Source organism: Carya illinoinensis, chromosome 13 (assembly GCF_018687715.1).
Source record: "Carya illinoinensis cultivar Pawnee chromosome 13, C.illinoinensisPawnee_v1, whole genome shotgun sequence".
Lineage (NCBI taxonomy): Eukaryota > Viridiplantae > Streptophyta > Magnoliopsida > Fagales > Juglandaceae > Carya > Carya illinoinensis.
The window spans coordinates 26,371,393-26,397,457 of record NC_056764.1 but is presented as its reverse complement, the minus strand read 5'-3'; the positions used below and the strand labels follow the sequence as shown (position 1 = coordinate 26,397,457).

The 26,065-nt window shown below is 37.4% G+C and overlaps 1 protein-coding gene across 11 annotated transcripts; it reads left to right on the top strand.

Annotated features, from left to right (window-relative positions):
* Positions 1-20,616, top strand: LOC122291999. Of its 11 annotated transcripts, none has more exons than XM_043100131.1 (16): positions 11-238; positions 2,079-2,192; positions 5,187-5,429; positions 5,844-6,121; positions 8,298-8,465; positions 8,624-9,376; positions 9,487-9,581; positions 10,071-10,133; positions 10,504-10,592; positions 10,684-10,752; positions 10,965-11,591; positions 11,770-11,838; positions 12,096-12,166; positions 12,260-12,318; positions 13,596-13,859; positions 19,782-20,616. In XM_043100131.1, the coding sequence occupies exons 6-15, from the start codon at positions 9,225-9,227 to the stop codon at positions 13,598-13,600; spliced, it is 1,299 nt and encodes a 432-aa protein (XP_042956065.1). In that variant the 5' UTR covers positions 11-238; positions 2,079-2,192; positions 5,187-5,429; positions 5,844-6,121; positions 8,298-8,465; positions 8,624-9,224; the 3' UTR covers positions 13,601-13,859; positions 19,782-20,616. The 11 variants fall into 11 exon arrangements, with proteins under 11 accessions (XP_042956072.1, XP_042956065.1, XP_042956063.1 ...); XM_043100129.1 differs by lacking the exon at positions 19,782-20,616 and adding an exon at positions 14,118-14,164 and having other exon boundaries at positions 2,079-2,168; XM_043100132.1 differs by lacking the exon at positions 19,782-20,616 and adding an exon at positions 14,118-14,164 and having other exon boundaries at positions 5,187-5,423.
* The last annotated feature ends 5,449 nt before the right edge of the window (positions 20,617-26,065 follow it).

Below are 26,065 nucleotides of genomic sequence, written 5' to 3'. Positions count from 1 at the left end.
GGACGTGATCTGATGACAAGAATAACTATAGTTCAAACCGGATATTTCACTGTAGAAAGGAGGTCAATTACCTCTGGGGAGGATTCCTGCCATTATCGCCCCCGCCTCCCCCGCCCTTTTAAAAAATAAAAAAATAATACAAATTTATAAAGTGGGATTCGTCCCTCCCGCTTCATTACTTTAGTTTTCTGTCTGAAATTGAGAAGTTTGATCTGAACACGACCTCGTTGAATCTCAGGTACTGCTCCCACACTTCGCTCTCATTTTGACGTTTTTCATCTAATCTCACTTGCATTTCGATTCCAACTTATCCCCCCCTGTCAACCTCAATTTTGTTTGCCTACACGCAGGGTTTCGAACCCTATTGATCTTGTCCATTAATTTTTCCCATAAATAATGTTTGTATTTAAATATTTGTTGCTGAAAGCGCTCAATTTTATTTAGTTTCATCTGTTTAGTTTCCCGGAAAGCCGAGGAAAAGAAAAGTCCAGATTGTATGCTCAAAAAATTTCGAAAAAAAAGCGCGAAAATGCTTTTCTAAGCTGTCGTAAATTTTAGAGATATTAAAAGTTCAATTTTGAATAATTTTATAATTGCCTTTTGTCTTTGTTCTTTTTTTTTTTTTCGGTTCCTTGGCAATAGAGTTAGAGCTAGTTATGGTTATTAGGTTGTCCGATATTCATGTTCGTTCCAGTATCAATTGGGCTTTATCTCATCTTGTATAATGCACTGAGGTTTGATCTCTGATGAAACAAGCTTCATGCTTGAGGAAACGACAAGATGGGCAGTCGGGCGGAGTTGTCTTGGATTCTCTGTTATTTTTGTTCCTGAATATGAAAAACTCAACGAACTCAACCAAGCCTAGAGATTGTAATTGTTTAATGCTCAATTGAGTTTGCTTTCTTTATTTCTCAAGATCTGAGCATTTTTTCCGTTTTAACTTTCTCATCAATCATACCTGGTGCTAGATTTCTTCATTGGTATTCCTAGTGTTAGATTGAAGCAAAGAGTACTCTTTCCTAGCATTCTGAAGTACTCCTTGTGGTTATTGCTTCCCCATCTGATTTGTGCAACCAAGTCTACTTTGTTGCAACTCTATATTTTCTCGCACATCATTGGACCCTGATGTCAAATACAAAGTGTCAGCTCTCTTTCCACGTGTCAAGATCAACGCACTCTTTGTGACCTTTCATGCTCCTCCTGAAAACGCTACTGAATGATCGCTGTTGTCAAGTTGTCCCATAGAGATCAAGTTTTTCTTCAGCTCTAAAATGTGTCTGACTTGCTACAAAGTCCACACGTTCCTGTTTGGGAGTATAATGCAGACATCTACCACTCCTAGTGCATCCAGTGCTTCTCTAGCAGTTGTGTACATCTTACCATCAACATAGTTCTGCATGATCTCTTGATATGAAGTGGTATGGAACGAAGTCCCTTAATCCAATACCCAATCATCAACTAGACTGTGCACTGCAAGAAATAGAGCATCCTATATTTCTTCAGCCACCGCGTTCACAGCGTCATCCTTAGTTTTCTTCTGATTTCGGCTATCTCTTTTGATGTGGCCAGGCTTGCCACAATCCCAGCAGTTGATATGTTGCCCAGATCTCAACTTGCTTTTGCCCCTATTCTTTGAACTTGACCTGTGATGTCTCTTGCCCCGATCGTCAACATTCAGGGTAGAACTTGAACTCGAGAATTTACCAGAATCTCTTATGCGCACCTCCTCAACAAGGATGAAATCTCGGATATCATCACATTTTAATTTCATTTTACTAGTAGAATTACTAAACCATTCTCATGGCATCCCAACTATTTGGCAATGATGCCAACAGAATCAACGCTCTAATCACATCATCAAACTCAATTTCAACAGATGACAATTCATTTGTGATAGTGTTAAATTCATTCAGATATTGGGCCACATATGTATCTTTTGCCATTTTCAGATTGAACAATTTTTTCATTAGATGCATCTTGTTATTTGATGTTGGCTTTTCATACATACTTGACAAAACCTCCATGAGATCTATTGTGGTTCTCTCCTTGATAACGTTGTGCGCCACTGATCTTGACAGGATGAGCAGTAAAACTACCAGAACTTGTCGAGCTAACAAGTTCCAATCAACATCATCTATGCTATCCGGCTTTTGTCTCAATAGAGAAAGGTGGAGCCTCTTACTGTAGAGATGGTATTTGATCTACATCCTTTAATATCCAAAATTTGTGCCATTGAACTTTTCGATTCCGAACTTTACTTTTCTCCAGCCATCATTCTCTTTCAGCCCCAAACTCCAAACCTTGGAGCTTTGATACCAGTTGTTGGGGGAATAACACACCCACAAACAACAATAGCTAGAAAGACAGGGAAACGATAAATGCAGAAACATAGGAATCAATCACACACAATCACATGACACAGGATATACGTGGTTCGGTAACATGTTTACGTCCACAAAGTTGTAAGGGATTTTATTTAGAGGAGATTTACAACACACAATCAGTTATAAGAGCTTCCCTCTACTCACAATCTCAACTCTCTCTTTACTGCATCTTTCTCTCTCTCGTGCTCACAAAATTGCTGTTTTCTATATTTTCTGCCTAATATAATACTCAAGCCACATTTTTCTGCTTTTAAACGTTACATACATATCATGGTGCCAAAAGCCCTAAGACGCAACTTTCTAGGTTATTCACTTGAGCGGAGTGTCGAGCACACCTCAAGTGAACTCTCTTTCCAACATTTACTCAAACAGCCTATCGAGTGAGTTTCGAGCAAACTCTCTATCCGATATTTGCTCGAGCCAACCATCGAGTGCACCGAGAACGAACTCTCGGGTTGAGCTTTACTCGAGCCCAATGTCGAACACCACTCGAGCGAACTCTCTGCCTGAGTTTCGCTCGAGTGACATGTCAAGTGAGAGTTGGGTGAACTCTTGACTTGACTTCTTCTCAGCTCACAACTAGGTTCCACATAGTCCAACATGCACCATTCTGTAATAAAGGAACATTCCACTAAGGGGTGCGACCGGAGAACTTTAGCAAACCAGCCACTAAAGCCTGCAATGCATGTGCAATACTACACATCTGTGAGAAAGCTACCTTGAGGTCCTTGCTATGACACCATAAACTAGGCTAGAATTAATTCTAGAGTTGTCACCCACCTTCAGTCTAGTATGACTAGAAATTCATCCTTTCTTGAGATTTTCCATAACCCCACCCCATATGGCTCATCTACTTTGTTAGCATACCAAGATTTAGACCTTATTTGTTTTCATAGATGAGAGGAGATGAGTTGAGATAAAAATTGAAAATTGAATAAAATATTGTTAGAATATATTTTTTTAATATTATTTTTTTTGAATTTAAAAAAGTTTAATTGTTTATTTTATTTTGTGTAGGAATTTGGGAAAGTTGTAATGATTAGGTGAGATGAGATGAGATAAGATATGTTGTGAAAACAAACGAGGCTAGAATCCGTCATGGCTTTCCACTAGGCTTCCCTCTCACTTTGGTTCCAAGATAGCAAAAGCCAAGTTCTAGTAGGGCACGGTTGAATAAAAGCAAGTTTTGAACTCCCAAATCACAATGGAAACCGAAGAGGACATCTTGACTCGGTTTACTGAGAGAAATTTGAACTATTTACGTGGTCCACTCCTGAAAAACTCCTGCTGCAGCTTCTCTATTCGATTATCCATGCTAATGGGGAGGGAAAAACAGAGACACGGAATTCATAGGCAAATTGGAGAGAATATTCTTGATCTAGGGGATCCTACTACCTTTGGGCAAATATGTCTTCTTCCAATCAGCCAATCAACTCTCAATCTTCCTTATCACACCATCCTGAATAGAGTTTTCCTTGAAAGAGGCATCCAAGAGGAGGCCAAGATTATCATAGCAAGATTATCCACACTAGGGACATTACCTACCAGAACCAGCTTTGACTTAATCTGCATTTGTTTTGATGTAAAATGAGGAAAATGACTTACGACCTTGGACAGGGTAATTCATTCTTTATTTTCCTATTGATCCGCTATTCCTTTTCCGTTGACCTCCTTTTTCTGCCCTTTCTAAACAAGGCAAGAGATGAAAATGTTTTCCCCAAAAATAACTTTCATTGAAACAAACACAACCTTAGCTAAATTGACTTTCAATCCAAAGGCAACTTCAAACCATGGAAAAGGGCCTCAAAAAGCGGAGATGAGCCTGGTTTGCCTCACAAAATATCAGGATATCATTTGTGAACAACAGATGTGAAATGCTAAGCACATTGAGATAACTTGCTCTCATTGAAAAGCCAGAGATAAAACTGACTGTAGTTGATAACATTTTTCTTAGAGGTTCCATAAAATTAACGAGTAGAGTGAGGTCTCTTTTTCACGAGAGTTGTTGAAAAAGCTAGTGGGATGCCATTCACCAATAAAAGGCGCACTGGAGAAATATAATGTGCTATTCAAGATCTATATCTCTTTCCAAATCGGTATCTCCTAAGCAAACAATGAAGAAACTCCCCATTCACATGATCATATGCCTTCTCAATTTCTAATTTGCAAAGTTGAGCACCTGTGTTTCTCCTAAGCTGAGTGTACTATCTAGGGGTGTAACCGGTCCAGTTTTGGAAATTTTGTAAAACCAAACCAGTATCCACCGGTTTTAGAAATTTAAGAAACGATACTAGACTGATTAACCACTGAAACCAAAACTTCCAGTTTTCTGGTTTTGGTCAGGTCTGGTATGGTAATTTCATGTTATATTAATTAGCAATGTAACATATAATATATAAAATAATATACAAAATTATATAAATAATTTTTTATATATAATATAAAAAATTAAAATTAAAAATATATATATTTACGGGTACCGGACCGGTTTAGAATTGGTTATGGACTGGACCGGTTACGAACTGGACCGAACACACCAGTTTGGTCAAGTTCAACCGGTTTATTGGTTTTTTTACACCCCTAGTACTATCTAGATATTCATTAGTGATTATTTGGTGTACATTTTATATTTGTATGTTCCTTTTAGGAATAAAAGAGAACCTTATTTTCCTGTAGGTCTTTTTTTTTTGCGTGCTAGATAGTAAGTTATATGTAAAGTTGTGTATCTATATTATAATGCTATGAAAGAGTTATATAGTATACATTGTATTGTGTTAATGAGGCTGCAATGGTGTCTGCCAGGGATAGAACAAAATTATTTTTGAATCAATTCTCAAAATAGACAAATATAAGGATGCCTTAATATACAAGAAGCGACAGCGTAGTGATCTTTCATCAAGTGAGAGGTCCAGTGGAGTACACTTAGCGAAGATGCGAAACCAGATATACAGAAACACCATTGACACTGTGACTTGAACAGTGGAGGATAAATCAAAGAGTTTTGGGATGAATAAGCATGTTCGTTCGTCAGTGTTGGATGTGCGGGTTTGTATTTGGATACTAATACTCAAGTTTCATCTTTTTCTCTAATATTCAACCTTCAAATTTTTTCTGAAAATTATTTTAACAGGAGTGACATAATATATGGAATACTTTTAAGTCTGTTTTTCTTACTCTACTGTCCTTTCATTTTGATCTCCTTTAGAGTCATTGAGTAATGAAGATAATATTCTCTCTCAAGTCTTCTTTCAATTTGAGGGGTATGTTTTTTGCATATTTAAATGCTAATTTTTTGTACACATAAACACAACTGGAGATTTTCCCAACCCCCTGCCGCAAGTAATGTAAGAGTCAGGAACATTTATGTTTCTAGCCTTTGTGCTTTCTGAAGGGATCACTACAAGTTGCTTTTGCTCTTTAGTTTATTAAGATTCTTTTCTGTTTTGTTAATACTACCAGGTGGATAGTAGGCCTTCTGCAACCTCTAGGCAGCAGATGGTCACAGAAAAGAATGGAGATATGCTCCAGGCAGTTAGCGGGGGTTCTGTATGGATTGAGGAAAAGACTCGACGACTGCTTGCTGGTGGTGAAGGATTGGATGAAAAAATAAAGAAGAAACGTTCTGTTGGAGCTGTAGGAAATAGAATGGTGACTGGTGGCCGGGAGACAAAATGAACTGCACATCCAAAGCTGAATGCTGATTCTAAGTTACGATCTTGTGACACTCATGGTTTCAGGTATTTTGTTCTATAAGGAATAATTCTTCAATCTGATATAGCTGGCAAGTGGCTAAAGTCTTTCTTGGGCTAAAATTGGTCTCTGTTTTTAGATTTATTGGTTGTGCTGTGGTTTCTTTTTCACTTACTTCAGCTGCTTTTTGGAATTGAGTTGTTTCTTTTTCTCTAAGTTTTGTTTGCACAATCTTTTTTTCATTTTATTATTATTCTTTGATCGTTTTAGTTTAATTCATTATGCTTTGCTAATTTATGAGAAAAAATGTCTACGTTTATTTGCTGCTGACAGAACCTTTGGAAAAAGCATTTTTTCTTCTTTTTGTTATGAGACTGGTACACTTTGTCCATAGTTCATGAATGATTGTTTAGAAATGTAAAATTATTGATATATTCTTGTAGAATTTTGGTAAGGACACATTCTTGTCAAATTAATGCGACAAATTTTAATTATCAAAATATTGGTCCACTAACTTCTTCAACAGCTCCCATGAACTACAATAGGGTGATCAATTATCCCCTCTCTAGTCTGTTACGTTGATGGAGGCATTCGGTAGGATGATCTTGGCCTTGGTGATGGGGGTTTCATTACCAGGTTTTTCAGTAGGGAGTGATAATGTTGAAGGACTTCTTATCTTGCATCTTCTTAGTGTAGTGAACCCTGAATACATGCATTTCAAGTGGACAAAGTGGGTGACTAGATGGCTTGGTGGTAATTCTTGGATGTAACATGGCCTCATTGCTTGCGATGTGTATACACATCACTGAAAGTTCGGCAGCATAGAATGAGGAAAAGAGATCCTTCTTTTAATCTTGTGCAGTTCTAATAAATTCTATCTCCCATTGAATGGTGTCATTTGAAGTTTGTAAATATCTACCAACGAGGTTTTGAAAAAGCTGGTATTCCAAGTCTATGTTGCAATGTTTAGCTTGTTCTTTCTAAGTATAGAGTTTATATGTTTCTTCTTTTCTTCTTCCTTTTTCCTTTTTTTTTTTTTTTTTTTTTTTTTTTTTTTTTTTTTAATTTAAGAAGGGGAAAAATATAGAGTTTATATGTTTCTTGTTTTATACTTTATCCCACAAGTTTTTGTCATAAAAAAAAAATGTTTCTTTTTTTCTTTTGCCATTTTGGTTTTTGGATTTTCACCAAGGTGGCATACTGTTGGCACGGTTTCTCACCATAAGTGAGACCTATTAATAAAACTCTTATCTTTTGGTTATACACACACACGCCACCAAAACACCCTTAACCCATGCAATATTGAGCAAGACTAGGAAGAACCCTTGAGAGGTTGTTATCCACACAATACATTGTGCTAGAACTTGATTTGGGAGCAAGTTTCCACCTTGAATATGATCAATTTAGAGATTTCCAACGTCTGCGAATGTTTTTGCATAGACAGATCCCATAATCCCCATCAATCTCCCTAAAGTTGCGGATTGAGATGTCTTGGATTTGAGTCTGCAATAGTTCTCCTGGATTACTTAATACACAGTTCTAATGAATAGGGTCATGCCGCCAAGGATGGGTCTGGAAGGCCCTGTCTAGGTGAGGTTCCAGGTCATAAAACCTCACTAGCTCCAAATCTCCCAGCATACTTCAAAGGTTTTCTCTCCCATTAACATATGGTTAAAAGGGATTAATTTTAAAATCCCTAGACCTCCCTCTGATATGGCGGCACATGCCTTGGACAAAGTTACTAGGTGGAATTTTTTCTCTTCCATCCTCCACATAAGAAATCCCTCTGTATTCGTTCCATCTGGTTGGCATGCCAGATGGGAGGGGAATGAAGGACAAGCTATCCAAGAATTTTGTTATGTGGGTATTCTTGGATAATCTTATTTTTTTTCCTTCATCCCTCCCCATCTGGATATGCTTCATGTGGTGCATTTGAGGGAGCAGAATGATTGGGGCTTTGAGGATTGTGAGAATATTGTGGAGAAGCTTAAGGACTTCTTTTGTTGCATTTTTCTTTTGTTTGTAGTCACTGGTAAATGGTGAGAGTTTTGCTACTGCAATCTGTGCTCAGAAGTCACAATTGTTCCTGTGTACTGCTTGTTGAGGCTTTGTTGTGCTGTTAGTCAAAATCGTTCCATATAATTCTCCAGTATTGAAATAAATAATGAGTGAAAGGAATGGAAACAAATGAACATCTGTACTTGGTCTTTTCATCTGTTACAGATTGAGATCTTCCCCTGGAGTTAGTGGAATCAACAAGTTGGATGGTTCTTTTGGGGCTGCTAGTTCAGATGCTTGCACGGTAGTCAGGAATGAGCTGGAGCGTGCCCCTCTTCCAAGAGACCGTGCAGTTATATTGGAACAGAGACTTTTAGCAAAAGGAAATAAAAAGTTTGTATTTTCTTTTCTAGCGGAGTTGTAGAATCAGAATTCCATAATTAGTGAAGGCTATTGTGATCTGGATCTGATTGCATTGACATATTTAATATTCATGCTCCCATTCTGGTGGTTATGGTGATGTTGATTTGTTTGTGGCTTTATTTTGTTAGGTCAAATATTCAGGAGGATATTCCAGCTAGCAGTCCTAATACTATGGTAAAAGGAAAGGTTTCTAGGGCACCACGAACTGGTTCTGTCATGGGGCTAGATTCATCTCCTAGTGTTTACCATTCATCTGGAGCCTTATCAGCTTGGAAACAGACTGCAGCTTTAAATAAAGGTCCAGTTGTAGGTGTGACCAATAACCAAAGGCGTACAATATCCACAGGTCCATCGATGCATCCCATGGCCTAGTGGGTAGGCCAGAGACCGCATAAAAGTTCACGCACAAGGAGATCAACTTTAGTTCCAACTGCCTCAAACGAAGCTGCAGCTCAGATTTCATCTCAAGGCCTTGCTAATGCTAATTTTTGTGCAAAAACTTCGTCTCTTGGGACCAAGGGATCACCACAGGCCTGCAGTGTTGATAACGATACCGTAAAAGTTAAGAAGGAACCTGCAAGTGTTTCATCTCCATTTGGACTTTCTGAAAGTGAAGAATCAGGTGGTATTGAAAACAAATTGGAAGAGAAAGGGTTTGATAATGGCAACATTGCCTTGGTTGGAATCCATAAAACTGGTGCCTTTGTATTGCCCACAAAAAAGAATAAAATGCCAAATAATGATATTGGAGATAATGTGCAGAGACATGGAAGGAGTCGAAGGGGTTCATCCTTAACAAGGCCAGGAATTCCTCCAGCTGTGGAGAAATTGGAGACTCTAACAATGACAAAGCCACTGCCTGGTTCCGAAAAGAACAGAAGGTTCATTCAATTTTTCACTTTTGTGCAATAAAGATTTGGGAATATGAATTGTCTATATAATTTGTGAGGAATCTCATTGTTGAATCAATCACTGCTTTCTTGGATCTCAGTAAATCAGGTCGTCCACCTTCGAAAAAGTTGAAAGACCGCAAGGCTTTAATTCGTGTTGGGCCAATAGTAAACAGTAATTCTTTGAATTATACAGGTAACATTGAATTAAACCATGAATCTTCATCTTGCTTGTGTAAAGAAGTTGTGATTTCTGTTTTTCATAGGATCTAAATCTATTCAAAACGTTTTCTAATATTTCAAAGGTTTTCTAGACATTACAAATATCAAAGTTTGGTTGCAAGATCAGATTTATGTTAACCTGTCTGGCTGTATTTGACATATTTTCGCATCTTGTTACTGCAGTTATTGCATTTCAATGTAATGCATTTTAGACGAGCTTTCATGATTGTAGTCTAGCTAACCTAGCAAACCTCTATTTTTTTTGTTCTTCTTATCATTTCTATGCATTCATAGGTTTTTGGCTTATCTTTCGATTGTTCCATTTTCAATAGTATATGCATAAGTGCTGAGTGTCTGAGTAATTTAGTTCTATGTGAGATATTGTAGGCTAATTTTATATCTCCTTGATTTAAAATTACCACAGTTATACATGGTTTTAATTGTTGGTGGTATAATTTTCCAGGAGAATTTAATGACAACTGTGAAGAACTATTCGTAGCTGCAAATGCTGCTTGTAATGCTAGTAGTATGGCTCCTGACTTTATTCATTTATTTATCCTAATTCTAGGTCTTCTCCGGTGTTAAGAATATAAATATTAAAATCTAATTCTTTCCATTAGTTTAAGCTTTTGGGACAAATGGTGATTTCACATGTATCAAAGCAGAGTTGCTAAGTTCAAACCAGGACTCTACACTTCATCCCATTAATTAAATATTCTATGTGTTGGACCCACTTAATAAGGAGGAGTCTGATCCACACGTGAGGATAATATAAATATTGAAATCTAACTCTTCCCATCGGCTTAAGCTTTTGGGATCAATAGTGATTTCACTTTTGAAAAGTAGTATTTTTGTATTTTTTGTACTTATCACATATGCTAGCTTTGCTTATGCAGGTCTTGCTTGTTCTGGTCCATTTTGGAATAAAATGGAAGCTATTTTTGCTTCTGTCAGCTCTGAGGATTTGTCCTACTTGAAGCAACAGGCAATTGTTGTGACACAGATGAATTTGAGACTTTAAAGTATCTTTGGGACTGAGGCTTATAATTTTCTTTCTTCTGGTTATATTGTATCAGCTAAGTTTTGCAGAGGAGCTTGACGAGAATATGCCTCAGATGTTTGGCATTGCATATAATAATGTCTCGGTAAGCAATTAGTAGTATATTTCCTCAACTTATCGTTTTTATTATTAAAAAAAAAAAACTATTTTTGCTAAAATAGTAAGGCTTTCATGTTGATACCTTACACCTCCGATGACTGATATAAATCTTATGTCAATTTCAACGTAACTAAAACAAATAACTGGAGCCAAAATCTTTGAATATTGATGGATTGCCAATTTCTTCCAATCTTGCAGGGTGTTGGTGAGCTTAAAGAAGTCAATGAATTTTCTGGTGGAAGACAGAGAAGCCAATCCCATCAAGAATCAGCTGAGACAGATTCTTTAAATGGAAGATTTGACACTAGAAAGTCGGACAAGTTTACTCCATTGTACCAAAGAGTTCTTTCTGCTTTGATAGAAGAAGATGAAATTGAAGAATTTTACCACCATGGTGAAGGAAAAACTTTGTCTCTGCAGTATGCTAGTGATGATTCTCATCGTGGTTCATGTTACCAGATTGATATTGAACCCAAAGACTGGGACAAAATGGAATCTGAGGTTGAGTCGAAAGTGGATTCTCAGACTCAGAGTAATTACTTAGACAGACTCTCTTGTGACAGTAGTATCAGATCTAACTCACAAAGAAACCCAACCGTATCCAGTTCTTTACATAGCAATGAACGGTGGTGGGGAGATTATGAATTCGCACATTTTGATCTGGGACCCACCAGCGAAATTTGTTTAGATAATCTTGGTCAGCTGCAGGCTGGGGAATTAAGTGCTGGCAACCTGTCTCCCTATACTTGCCATTATCAGCTGTTAAGCCTGGATGATAGACTTCTCTTGGAACTGCAGAGTATTGGCTTGTATCCAGAAATATTGGTAGGGTTTTTTGATATCTTATATTAATTCATTTTAGAGGCTTCGTGGAAGAATTGTGTTTGATACATTTTAAAAGTTCCCTTGATGAATTTATTGGCACTAATTCCTGATGTTACATATGTTTATGTTCCTATTTTTATTTCTTTCTCTGTGGGTGCTTCTTTCTTGTTGATTGCAGCCTAATCTGGCTGAGGGAGAAGTGATTAATCAGGACATCATGGAACTTAATGAAGGACTGTACCAACAGGTTGGCCTGTTCAATATATATATATATATATATTTCTTCTGCGTATACACTTATAAAAAAAATATATATTTCTTCAGCGTATATTATTAAACATATTTAAGCATATGTTAGGGTGTTTTTCATAAGAATGTGTCTTAAAGATTCTTTGTTTTCTTTATTTTTCAGTTTGTGTCTTGATTAACTTGAATTTTCCCCCAATTTCTATTTACTCCTGGGCTCCTCATTTGTTTTTAATAATGCTTTTGACTAAATGGTAGATTGGGATAAGGAAGAAAAACTTGGGAAAAATAAATGATGCTGTTCAAAAGGGGAGAGATGTTGAAAGAAGGTAAGACTCGAATTGATGTTATATGTTCGTAAAACTATTTCTTCTTTCAATATTGAGAGAAACCCAACGCCACCACCCCCACCTCATTCACAGGATAATGGAGGAAGTTGCACTGGACCAACTGATTGAGTTAGCTTACAAAAAAAAGAATGGTAATTGGTTCTGTCCCTTTATTATTCTATCATCATTTATATTGATAAAATTTTTAAGTCTAGAAAATATGAGTTAATTTTTTGTGGGTTTTTAAGATATAGACATCTAGAATTGCTTTCTAATTGGGAGATTAATTTTGCATTTGATGTTTTTTCTGTTTGTGTGTGTGTGTGTTGGAACAAACGGTCGGGTTGTAATAGCATTTACCGTGAGAAGAAGTCTTGTTGCAGTCTTGTTGTAACTCTTTCTCTATCCGTGGCCTGAAGGGGTGTAGCAGTAGCATTGTGATGATAACGGAATGTAGTGGGGGTAGTTTGGGGGTTTTTTTTCGCCACTTCATGGGCATGGTGGTCTATTATAGTGTTTGTGTGCCTGGAGTCATGAAGCATATTTTGATTTTGGACCTTTTGTATTATTTTCCACTCTGGGTCCAAATTGGGTGTTCAGAAAATATCAAGTTGGACTGTGTTCAATATTTAGGTTCATCTGAATTCAACATGGGTGTGTAAAGCAGGGGATGTATCTGTGTTCAACATGGGTAAATGATGTACATGTGTTCAACATGGATGTGTACATCTTATTGCTGCCTTCAACATGGGCGTGTACATCATTTACAAAGGCATTTATTGCTGCCTTAGTAAATGATGTACAACCCACTTCATGTGTTTCTCGCTTTCTCACTATATGCCTTGAACTCTAGGGGATCTAAAACCTAATGGTATTATACTAGGTTATCTGATCAGATAAGTATGTGATCTAGGGTGTAAATCGGTCTGGTCCCCCGCGGCCCCGGGGGGGGGGGGTGATGGACTGAAATTTTCGATCCATCATTTTCCTGAGACCGGACTGGTAATAAAAAATTTTATTGAAATTATTAAATTAAAATTAAATGAATTATTAATGTAGATTATGTAACTAACTCATTAAAAAAAATATTTTATATGGTCAATGATAATAAATTAGATGAAAATTACATCATTAACTTATATAATTTCTATATAAAAATAATATATTAAATTATTAAAAATAATTTTAAAAAATATATAGGAGTTTGGTCCGGTCCGGTCCGGACCAAAATTTATATACCCTAGGACCGGACCGAATGGTTTCGGTCCACAATTTATGGGATCGAGACTGACCGGTCTAGAGTTCGGTCTGGTCCAAATGTGTTGGCCTGGGTAGTTTTTCCGGTCCAGACCGACTAGCTTACACCCCTGATCCAGTGGTGTTTCATGGATTTTGAACCATTAATTTCTGTAAAATTGATCTATTACAGGCTAGCAGGAGGAATTATGTTTCAAAAAATGCAGTCCAGAAGGTTTCAAACAAGTTGCATTAGCTTTTGTCAAGCGCACTCTTGCTAGATGTAAAAAATTTGAAGATACTGGCAATAGTTGCTTTAGTGAGCCCGCACTCAAGGAAGTCATCTTCTATGTACCTCCATGCAATAATGACACACAATCAGTCGACTGTGTTGGTTCAGGAACTGCCAGTAATACATGCAATGAAGCTCCCCACCAAGCTGAAGCTAGGGGATCGGGTATGTCAAGTTAAATTTACACATGATCTTTTGGAATTCCATTAATGCTTTCCTCATAATTTATTTTAGGTAAGAATACATCCTAATAGCTTCACTGCAATATATACATGAATGTGACATCTGACCTTTTCTTTTATTTTGAGCAACTTTTCCTTTTTAAGAAAAACCTGTTTCAACTGTAGCATATGCAATTTTGTTTGTTTGTTTGTCAGTGTCAGTTTAATGACAATGAGCTGTTGATCTGTTGTGCTGCGACAGGAGCTGTTACTAGCGCTTTGGGGAGATATGATTCCCTTAGTGATAATGTCAAAAATGGATTTTATTCAATATCCTTTCTGAGGATTTTATCCCCTTATATAGAACATCAGTACATGACTATGTACTGTCTAATTTGAGCGGGAAGAGCCCCTACAATTACGCCTGATATTTAGGCCGCAGCGCCGTATGTAGCCTCCCCCTATTTAGCAGCTTTGACTAGCCTACCTATATATATAAACTAAACTACTACAATTGTATAGTATTACAGATATTACAAATAAAAGCTGGACTGTTATACGTTGACAGCCCCCCTCAAATTGATGCCCGTAGATCAACAAGCATCAATTTGCTACTTAGGAAGCAATGTCGATGACGAGTGAGAGCCTTGGTGAAAATATCAGCAATTTGTAGTTCAGTAGAAACATGTGGAAGAGTGATAACACGAGCTTCAAATGCTTCACGGATAGAGTGACAATCGACTTCAATATGTTTCGTGCGTTCATGATAGACAGGATTGGCAGTGATCTGAATAGCACTCGTATTATCGGCATGTAGAGGTGTGGGATCGGTCTCAGAAAAATCTAGCTTAGCAAGCATACCTTGAAGCCAAATAATTTCAAAACAAGCTAAAGACATCGCTTGGTATTCAGATTCCGTAGAAGACTTAGAAACTCGGTCTTGTTTCTTACTCTTCCAAGAGACCAATGCATTACCTAAGAACACACACCAACCAGTGATGGAACGACGTGTATCCGCACAACCAGCCCAATCAGCATCGCTATAAGCAGCAAGACGAGTCGAGTTGCCGGCTGGGAAGAATAAACCACGAGCAGAAGTGCCATTAACATATCGTATGATCCTACGAACAGCAGCCAGATGAAGATGACGAGGAGTTTGAAGAAACTGACTGACTTGCTGTACAGCAAAAGAAATGTCTGGTCTAGTAATAGTGAGATAGACAAGACTACCCACTAACTTTCGATATAAACTGGGATCAGAAAGTAAGTCACCCTCCTCTTTGCGAAGCTTGACATTTAATTCCATAGGAGTATCTACAAAAGTAGCCTCCTGTAGACCAGCTGTAGCCACCAAGTCACTAGCATACTTATGTTGATTGAGTGAAATACCAGAGGGACTACGATGCACCTCAAGACCAAGAAAATATGTGAGAGATCCAAGATCTTTCATATGAAAGGACTCTAAGAGATGAGTCTTGAGCTGGCCAAGTAAGACAGAATCGGAACCAGTGATCACAATATCATCAACATAGACTAAAAGAACAACAATACCCATGTCTGATTTCCGAAGAAACAATGAAGTATCATACTTGCTCTGCTTGAATGAAAATTGTAATAAAGTTGTGCGGAATTTATCAAACCAAGCCCTCGGAGCCTGTTTGAGACCATAAAGAGAGCGACGAAGCTTACACACATGTGAAGTCGAAGAGGTGAACAATCCCGGGGGTGGCTTCATATAAATACACTCTTTAAGATCTCCATGAAGGAAAGCATTCTTAACATCCATCTGATGTAGTGGCCAATCACTGGAAGCAGTAAGAGCTAAAATTATACGAACAGTAGTCATCTTAGCCACAGGAGCAAAGGTCTCTTCATAATTGACACCATATTCTTGATTATTCCCGAGTGCAACAAGCCGAGCTTTGTAACGATCTAAACTTCCATCAGATTGGATTTTGACTGAATAAACCCATTTGCAACCCAGAGGAACAATGGTAGGAGGACACGGTCAATGTCCCAGGTGTGGTTGGCCTTTAAAGCGTCAATTTCTTCCTGCATAGCTTGTCGCCAACAATCATGCTTGACAGCTTGTGAGTAGCATGTGGGAATATCAAAATTGGATAATGTAGTAGTAAGAGCAGAAGCAAACCACCCATACCTATCCGGAGGTACTGATATTCGAGAAGAGCGACGTACCAAGTGCTCTGAAGGTGCTGCAACTGATTGATCCTGGAGCATGGTAGGATCAGATATTGGTTGAGCCACCGGAAGAGACTGTGAGTGGGAGCGTCTTGTATACACAATACCTGGTTTAAAACGGGAGCTGACTGGATGAAGATCTGAGACCTGCTGTTCAAAAGATGGGAGGACCACAGTAGAAGAAGAAGGTATAGAAGACACAGGAAAGAAATGTTGATTTTCAAAGAAAATAACATTCCGAGAAATGCGCGTACGATGTAAAGTGGGATCATAGCAAACAAATCCCTTTTGACACACATTATATCCCAAGAATGCACATTTAACAGATTGAGCAGATAATTTATGTCGCTCATGAGGAGGTAAATGGACAAAACATACACAACCAAAGATACGAAGATTATCATAACTCGGTTGTTTAGCAAACAAGCGAAAATAGGGAGACTCCATGTGTAAGACTTGGGAAGGTAAACGATTAATCAAGTGAGTAGCAGTTTTCAGAGCCTCGACCCAGAACATGGATGGAACAAATGATTCTAACAAGAGTGTACGTACCACATCAAGAAGATGCCGATTTTTGCGTTCGGCTACTCCATTTTGTTGGGGAGTAGCAGCACATGAACGTTGATGAATAATACCTTTAGAAGCCAAGAATGCCTGAAACTTTGCAGACAAATATTCACCACCAGAATCTGTGCGTAATGTCTTAATAGTCGCAGAGAATTGATTGTCAATATACGCAAAAAACTCAGTGAAAGTACGAAAAACCTCAGATTTAGAGCGAAGAAAATAAACCCAAGTGAATCTGCTATAATCATCAATGAAAGTCACATAATATTTAAATTTTTCATGTGAACTAACCGGGGAAGGTCCCCAAACATCACTATGGATAAGATCAAAACAGTGAGAAGCTCTACTAGCATGTAACGGGAATGGAAGAATTTTACTTTTACCAAGTTTACAAGAATCACATTGAAGAGATAAAGAAGAACGTTCTTCATTATCAAGAAAACCCGAGTGCAATACATGAGATAAAATCTGAGCATTGGGATGGCCTAAACGACGATGCCACATCATACTCAAAGCTGGAACATTATGACAAGTAAATGACTTAATAGAAGAAACTGAAGAAAGTAGTGGAACAGGTAAAAATAGTGGAAATAGACGCCCCACTTTAGGTCCCTTTGCGATCGGCTTCCCCGTTACCTGGTCCTGCACAACACATCCATCACCAGAAAAATGAACAGCATAATTTTTATCAACTAATTGACCAACAGAAATAAGATTGGTGGAAAGTTGAGGAGCAAGAAACACATCAGTAAATTGAGAAGAGGCATCTCCGATAGCGGCTATTGGCAAAGCACTACCATTGGCAGTCTGAATGGCAGATTGACCAGCATAGGGCCGAACATGACATAAAGCAGCAGGAGTATTCGTCATATGATTAGAAGCACCCGAGTCTACATACCAAAGTTTAGTTGTATTTTTACCTTGAAACCCCATTGCAGATAATGCCGAAACTAGCATTTGTTGCACCATTTCTGGTGTGCAGTAATTTGTTGCAGGAGGTGCAAGATCTGAGGAAGCACCTGAGGAAGAGCCGTGTGCTACAGAAGTTTGAAATGCTTGAGCCTGACGATTCTGAGGGCGTATACGACAGTCTTTGATAATGTGACCATTCTTCTTGCAATAAGAACAGTATTTCTTAGGACAATTAGCAGCAATATGCCCATATTCCTTGTAGCAGAAACACTGTAAGGTGCGAGAATGAACAGGTGGTCCTCGTCGTTGAGCAGCATAAGCCATAGGAGGGAACCTTGAACTACCATGAGATTGTTCCAGAGAGGCTTGAGTACTGAGCCTTTGTTCTCCACGAAGTAACTCACCAAAAAAACATCAAGAGAAGGAACAGGCGAGCGATTCAGCAGAGAAGAGCGAACAGATTCATACTCGGGGCGGAGTTTCATAAGAAATTGATCACGACGACGAGTCTCGTGAAGACTTTGAATAGTGGAAAGAGAGGCAACAGGAACATCCGCAATAACCAAATCAGAATATTCGTTCCAAAGAGTCAGAAACGCTGAATAATAGTCTTGGATGGAACGATTGTCATGTGAAAACAGGGCAATTGTATGCTCTAACTGAAAACGACGAGCACCATTATCTTGATGATATACTTTCTTTAAGTAAGTCCACATGAAATGAGCAGTACGATGAGGCCGTAAGTGGGTGATAATATGTGGCTCAACTGAGCCAAGAAGCCAAGACATAATTCGAGCATCAAGCACATCCCAATCCTTGGATTTATCAGGATTAGATGCACAATCAGTGCCATCAATATGCCCCCAAAGATCTTTTCCTTTAAGAAAAAGTTCAAATTGAAATGCCCACGTAGAATAATTATTTCCCGAAAACTTGGTACATACAGGTACAGTGTTCATGTTAAAGGTCGAAAAAATTAAATCTGAGAAGAAGATTAAATAGAACCCGAGACAAGACTAATAAACTATAATACCCACGATAGAATATTATATCCGAAGGCAAACCCACAAAAAATTGACCACGGTTAAAAAAAAAAAGGCTGAGAAACTAGAAAGGTGAAATAAAAAAAAAAAAAATTGTGGCCGACCAACTGATAATGACAGAAAAAAAATAACCGAGAATGATAAATAAAGGAAGGCACCGAGAACCTGAGAGCTGAGACCGAAAGAAAAAAAATTGACTGAAACCGTGTTACTACAGAAAGAAAAAAATAACCGAGAATTATAAGCAAAGGACCGTGATTAACCGAGAATTATAAGCAAGTTGACCGAAACCTGAAGGACCGTGAAAGTAAAAGTGATAAACCGAAACTGAGACAATAAAGCTGGAAATCACTCAGCAGATTGTCGATGTGAAGAGATTAGAATGCTTTTTTGCAAGAAAAGAATGAGTTAGAAACCATGTGGGGGTATGGAGGAAGTCAAAGAAGTCAACCAACCAAAAGCAACCAAAAGCAAGCCACGTGAAAGAGTACCAACCAAAAGCAACCAAAAACAAGCCACGTGAAAGAGTACCAACCAAAAGCAAGTCACGTGAAAGTGAGGTACCAAAAGAAATAATACCTCCAGAAGCTGTGCCGACAGCTACCTTGGGTGCAGAGCACTGACTGTTGAGCTGATGGTGCCGTAACTGGAATCTATGGAAGAACAGAGAGCGCGCACAAGAGAGAGAATAGGTTGGGTCTTGTACAGAGAACCGGGAGGAGAAGGAAAAAAAGAGACCGAAACTTTCTGAAGAGCTGGATTTCTGAAGAGCTTATACAGAGAACCGGGAGGAGAAGGAAAAAGAAGAGATCGAAGCTTTCTGAAGAGCTGGATTTCTGAAGAGCTTCAGCGGTTCGGTGAGAATTTCTGTAAAAAAAAAAAAATTTCTGTAGGACCACAACAATAGAGATAGACCGAAAAAATTTCAAGAAAGCTCTGATACCATGTCAAAAATGGATTTTATTCAATATCCTTTCTGAGGATTTTATCCCCTTATATAGAACATCAGTACATGACTATGTACTGTCTAATTTGAGCGGGAAGAGCCCCTACAATTACGCCTGATATTTAGGCCGCATCGCCGTATGTAGCCTCCCCCTATTTAGCAGCTTTGACTAGCCTACCTATATATATAAACTAAACTACTACAATTGTATAGTATTACAGATATTACAAATAAAAGCTGGACTGTTATACGTTGACAGATAATATTGACCGGGGTTCTTCAGATGCTCCCCAAAGTGTCATTCACACTTTTGAACAAGCTTCTTCGAAGCATAGCTGTATGCTCGTTAGGGAAAAGAAGAGGGAAATGCGGATTGATGATGTTGTTGGGAGTGCTTCCTCAAGGGTGACATCAGCTATTGACAGCCCTGTTCTTGGTGGATCAAAGGGAAAGAGAAGTGAGAGAGAGAGGGATTGGAAATGAGATAATTTAAATAACTGTGTCTCTGGAGCAGGTCGTTCCTCACTGGACAGCTTCCACAGTGAACGCAAAACAAAAGCAAAGCCCAGGCAAAAGAACAATCATCTGTCATTAATGGAAGTGATAGATCCTGCTTGTCCGCCAGTTCACGGATCTAGTCAACCAGCGGCTATGATTGGCCACAAACTGAGCAAAGAAGTAGGTTCACTCTTGCCCGGTAATATTCCTCAGGAATCACGTAAAGAGGCTGCGGAATCCCTTTCCCCAAACTTGCAACCTAATGAACTTGACTCAATGGATGTACTGGGTGTAGATGGATATCAAGATTTCAGTTCTTGGTTAGACTTTGACGAAGATGCCTTGCAAGACCATGATTCCATAGGTCTTGAAATACTCATGGATGATCTCTCAGATTTGAAAATGCTTATCTGAAAACAATTATTCGATCAATCCCTTTCTGATTGGTCATTAGATTATCATTCTAGAACCGAATTTGAGAGGGAAGGTCAAGACTGCTCTAGCTCAAGGAAGCTGATAAAAAATTGTAATTACAGATTGAACTATAACTGTTCCTTCCTAGTACCAAAAGTATATAACATTTAATCTCTCTCCAAGGCACATATCTCCCCTTCCCCTAGTTTCTCGTTCATATAAATGGTCGTACTATCAACTTTTGTCAGTAGGGTCAATACCTCATTCTTCAAAGAAACATTTGAGTTGTTAATTTGCAGAAACATGGCTGAAAAGAAACCGAGTTTAAACACTGTAAATTGCAACCAACTGGAAAAAAGTTTTTTTTTTTTTTTTTTTTTTAGAGAAGATAGAAATTTGAGAGTGGCAATATGTCAGTGTAAATGTCCATTGATGCTCTGTGGAAACAGTTTACGCTCTTGATAAATCTATACATGAGTGACTTTATAAGGCAAATAAAATAAAATGATAATGTTAAGGGTCCTGTCAATTGGTAACTCTTCCGTGGTTGGGTTTTCAAAGTGTCAAAACTGATCCTTGGATTCTTTGTTGTGGGCCCTTTTTTTTTTGGGGGGGGGGGGGGGGGGGGGGGGGGAGGGTTAATACTAAATTGGTCATTGGATTTTCACAAAAAGCTCCTTAGAATTTTAACAATGTCCAAAGTGATTATCATGTTTTTTCTAGGTTTTGGAAACTTTTACCTGAGATAATTGAACAATTGAACAAGGGACGATACTTTTTTCCACTGATGGATTATGATATACAAATCAGAATTATTTGGTCCCCCAAATATCTCAACTTGCAGTGGGCTACAGTTCACAATCAAAACTTTACCAAACACATTGGCATTGTCCCTCAGTCATGCCAACAAGTTGTAATTCCTTATCATCTCTCAAGAACATCTTTGACATCCATTACAATGATGTAATAGGGCTCTTGCATTTGCGCAACATCTGGATTTTTGCTTCCAAACAGAAAGGGAAAAAAAAAACAGAATTGAATCTGAAGTTCCAATAGAAGATATATTATTGCATTTACTTGGACATGTATGATGAAGCATCAAGCACGGAAACATTTATACGGCCATCAAAAATTGGGTGAAAGATAAGGCTTGAAAAAGATGGTTTTGATGTGTTTTATTTTATCGATTTCCTTAATAGTGAATGCACACGTAATTCATCATTTACGTCAACAACGACGGGGGAGGAAGAGTTAGAGAGACTGAGAAAGGAAAGAGAGGGAAAAGAAAGAGATAGGGGGAGAGGGGAGGCGGAGGGTTACCTCAACAACTTCGTTTATGTCACCTTTATTTAAAAATAAAAACTAAAATCTAAGCAAAATGATGCCGTTTTATTAAGGAAAATTGTTTTTTAAACATATATGCATACATATATGGGTTGGGCGGACAAGAAAAACCCTAGGTGGGCTTGGGCCCAACCCAAGCCCCGCCCTCGGCCCCCAGCTACATGCAAGCATCCACCTACATGCCCCATGTCACTGTCTACTAATGGGGCCCCCGCCTCAGCTAGGTGGATGCGGAAAAGAGTGGGGTAGGGTGGCGGTGCCATGACACCCAGCCCTAATCTTGGGGACAATAATATGTGACTTCAAAACTATGGAATAACCTTAGGAAGTTAGCTTGACAACTGTTCTGTTCATGACTCTGGAAAATTTAGATTTTGGGATGAAAACAAAATATATATATATATATATATGGAAAACCCTGCTGGTCAGATCAATTTATTATAGTACCCTAATTGTAGTCGATTGTATGTGAGAGCTAGCATGAAGTCTAATATTACTAGAATTCAAGATAGACTATTGCGGTGGAAAACTATCATGTGGTGGCTGGGTTACATAGTCAAACTCATATCGACCCATGTACATGATCATGTACTACAAGTCAACCAATAACTTACCACTATGGACCATTATACACATAATCAAGGTCATCCAATAAAAACTTGCTTCTTTTTTATACCATATACTCTACGTACGTCCGGTCCCAAGTGTGGTTCCGAAGTTTGCTTCCCTATTTAGGAGCTAAATTGTGCTGAACGAGAAGAAAACCTAATTCATCATTTCATGTGAGAGGAAAGGAGACATTATTTTATGTGAGGAGATTATTGTGGGTTTTAGTCGTTGTGCATGAGTTTAATTAGGGTTCATCAACTAGATTAGTTTGTGATAGATGTCTCATTAATAGACTAATTTAGATCACCAACCTCAAAGAATTCTTGATCTATATGTCACTAGGAGTTTCGAAAAGCAAGTTTTGAAGACACTAATTAAGAGATCAATAAGTAGTGTGCTAGTTAGAATAGAAGAGTGAAATGGATTTAAGAAAAGCATGCAAGATCTAGAACTCTATCAAATTTCAGAGTCCGAAAAAATATTTAACGAAAACAAGCATGCATACATGTCATGATTTCACTTACCAATACAACAAATGTCAGTTTTCTGATCAAGTCTTTTATGGCGAGATGATTTTGGTTGCATCATGATATCGTCCCATTAATGGGTGGAACAAATATCTCAGTCGATGGTTTGTTTGTTTGTTTGTTTGTTTTTTTTTTAGTATTTGCGATAATTCATATCATATATAAAGATAGTTCCAAGTTTTTACGATGAGTATTACCATTTATGGATATATTTTGTTTTCTATTAACATTTGTGACCACTAGATGATAAAAAAAAAAAAGGGAATATATATGATAGTTGCCGCGAAAACCCATGATACTTGTGGCAAGCTCTACCCACAGTACATCTAGAGGTTGTCCTTGTGTCTAGCCAGTTAGGTTTGTCTTATATGTTGGGTAGGGTTCAGATTTCTTGGCTTTTGCAACTGAGATCTGCTAATTGTACGTCTTCTCGTTCCAACAAAAACATTTTTTTAGGACAAAATTTGTAGGGATTTCGTCTTAAAAAAATATTTTTAGATAAAAAAAATAGTCTTAAGGTTATCCCTACATTATTATTCCAGAAGATATGTTGTGAAGAAAATCACTATTTCATCTCAAAATATATCTTTAAAGACGATTTTGAAATTGACAGTTCGATATCGTTCGAACGGTTTATTCTTTTGTCACGGTTTAATTTTGTTTTAGAATTCTGTTGGAATGGTTACTATTGTATGTTCGAATGAAATTAAATTAGTTGAACATTTATGAAAATATGTTCAAATGATCACACATTTTGATAACGTTCGAACGGTATAAAATAGATTTCCTTTCAAACGTTAAAGAAACATATCGAACAGTAAAAGGGTTTGAACGGTGTTGAGTTATGTTTGAACGGTACGATAATAAATTGCGTTTGAATGTTTTTTGATCATCTGATGTCATTCGAACGGATTAATCAATAATGTTCGAAATTACATGGTCGTTCGAATGAATACTATTTTATTAAAAATCCATAATAATAAAAAACCAAATTGACATTCATAATATTTGAAAAACATATATTAGAAACTGTTTAATACTCTCGAAAGTTTTATAATAAGTGCGAACTAATAAATAACCGTGAGACTGGTATTGTTCATACATAATTAGATAATATCATAATCTATACGTAAAAAACCATCAGTTGTTTGGAGGCCTATACTATTGCATAAGCTGCTGCATTTGGAGTTGCATTTCTCTCCTGAACTCTTCTTGTTGTTCTTCATGTTCTTTGAGGCGTGTTGCCATCTCTCCTTGTTTCGCCAATTGAGCCTCTAACTCATGCTACCTTGCAACCAATTTTTCGATTATGTGATTCGAATTCTCTTGCGCTATAGAGGCTATAGAGGTAGACCCGAAAGAAGAGAAAGAGGGAGAAGGTTTTACACAGCGACCCAAACCCCTCAAATATCCTGAACGTTGATTCAGAACTTGTGTGAAAATCCCAATATTATTTATTGAGGAATTTTGATCTGACGCAGATTCAGCATATATGGCAACCATTTTATCCTACACATAAGATAAAGAGTTAATATCATCATAAATATTCATTAGTATCGGGATGACTCCATTCTCCATTACGATTAGTATGTGATGCAGCATATAATTTTGTCAGATTATAATTGGCATCTGAAGCTTGTTATAATAAATATTTGTTAAGTTATAAAGTCATTAGGATTCATATATTCAGTTAACTATATACAAATAAAAAAAATAGTAATACGAATTTCTTAGAGAGGCGATGGAAAGATCTTGAGCTTGCATAATGAGTAATCTTCAATTTCGATCTATTTGTTTTGTTTATAGAACTTTGGTCCTACATAGGAATTGAAAATATTAGAAAGCGAAATTAAAATAGGAAGACTAAAATAATTAATTTAATTATACCTTATATGATGGATCCTCAAACATGTCATAAAGTTTTTCTTAATCAGAAGGTTGGACATCTTGAAAAGGATATTGGCGTGCATCTTTCATATTCTCAAACTTATTATAATGCTTATGACACCTCGTCTTATATTTGCGAAATGCATTACTGCTCTTTCACAGTCTTACGCTCCTCTCTCTGAACAAAATTTAATTCAAAATCATCCTGTAAAAAAAAATTTAGACAAATATATTATCATTTATAATATTCTAACTTTAAGTAAAATATAAAAATTTACCAACTAAATAAATGTTTTAAACATTACCAAACAACACTTCTTGATAAGCTTTTTAACATCTTGGGAGACTTTCTTCCATGAACTTATTGCCAAAGGTGCATAAGTTAGTGTAAGAGCACCCACATGCGATGCAAGCCAAGCTGCTGGTTGTTCTTCGCTTCCGGTATATTCGTCAAGAATGTTAACTTTGATCTTACTCACCCTACGATATTTTTCCAACGTCACGCTTTTAGTAGTGCCTTGACCTTGAAGAGATTGTACTGTGAACTTATCATAATATATAACATTGTAATCAATTTTCTATTATAACATTAATTAATAACTTTTATGACTATTAGAATTTTATCTTGTTCTGTATAGTCAATCTCTAATAGTGAGTTTGAAGGCGAGCTAGGAACAGGTGGAGATGGGATGCGAACTTCCTTTCTCTTCGGAGGCATAATTTCAGAAAACTGATACAATATTCATTAAGTAAAATAGTGGTCATCATCACGTAATATGAAAATATAATTGGTCAATCACTATTTATATCAGTATCATTGACAATTTAGTCTCATCATCTGTAGATACTTCAGATGAATCTACATTTTGCTCTAGTGTTGCATCAACAATTTCAGCATCAATATCTTCTCTATTTAATGGAATCATCTCATACTGGCTCAAATCCACAAATAAATTAAAGATGGGTTGACTTTCTTGGTATGCTTCTTGAGTAGATGCATCATCTTCTTCTTCATCTCGCTCTTCCGCCTGAGGGATAACATCATATATATTTCTTGGAGAATATTTTTGTACTACTTGCCATTGATTTCCTAATTTTGGGTCATCTAAGTAGAATACTTGAGATGTTTGAGAAGTTAAAATAAAAAGATCATCTTCGTACTATTTTTTTGATGTATTAATACTTAAAAAATATTCATCATTACGGACTCCAATTTGAGGATTGCTTAAATCCCACCAATCACACTTAAACAGATACACTGCAA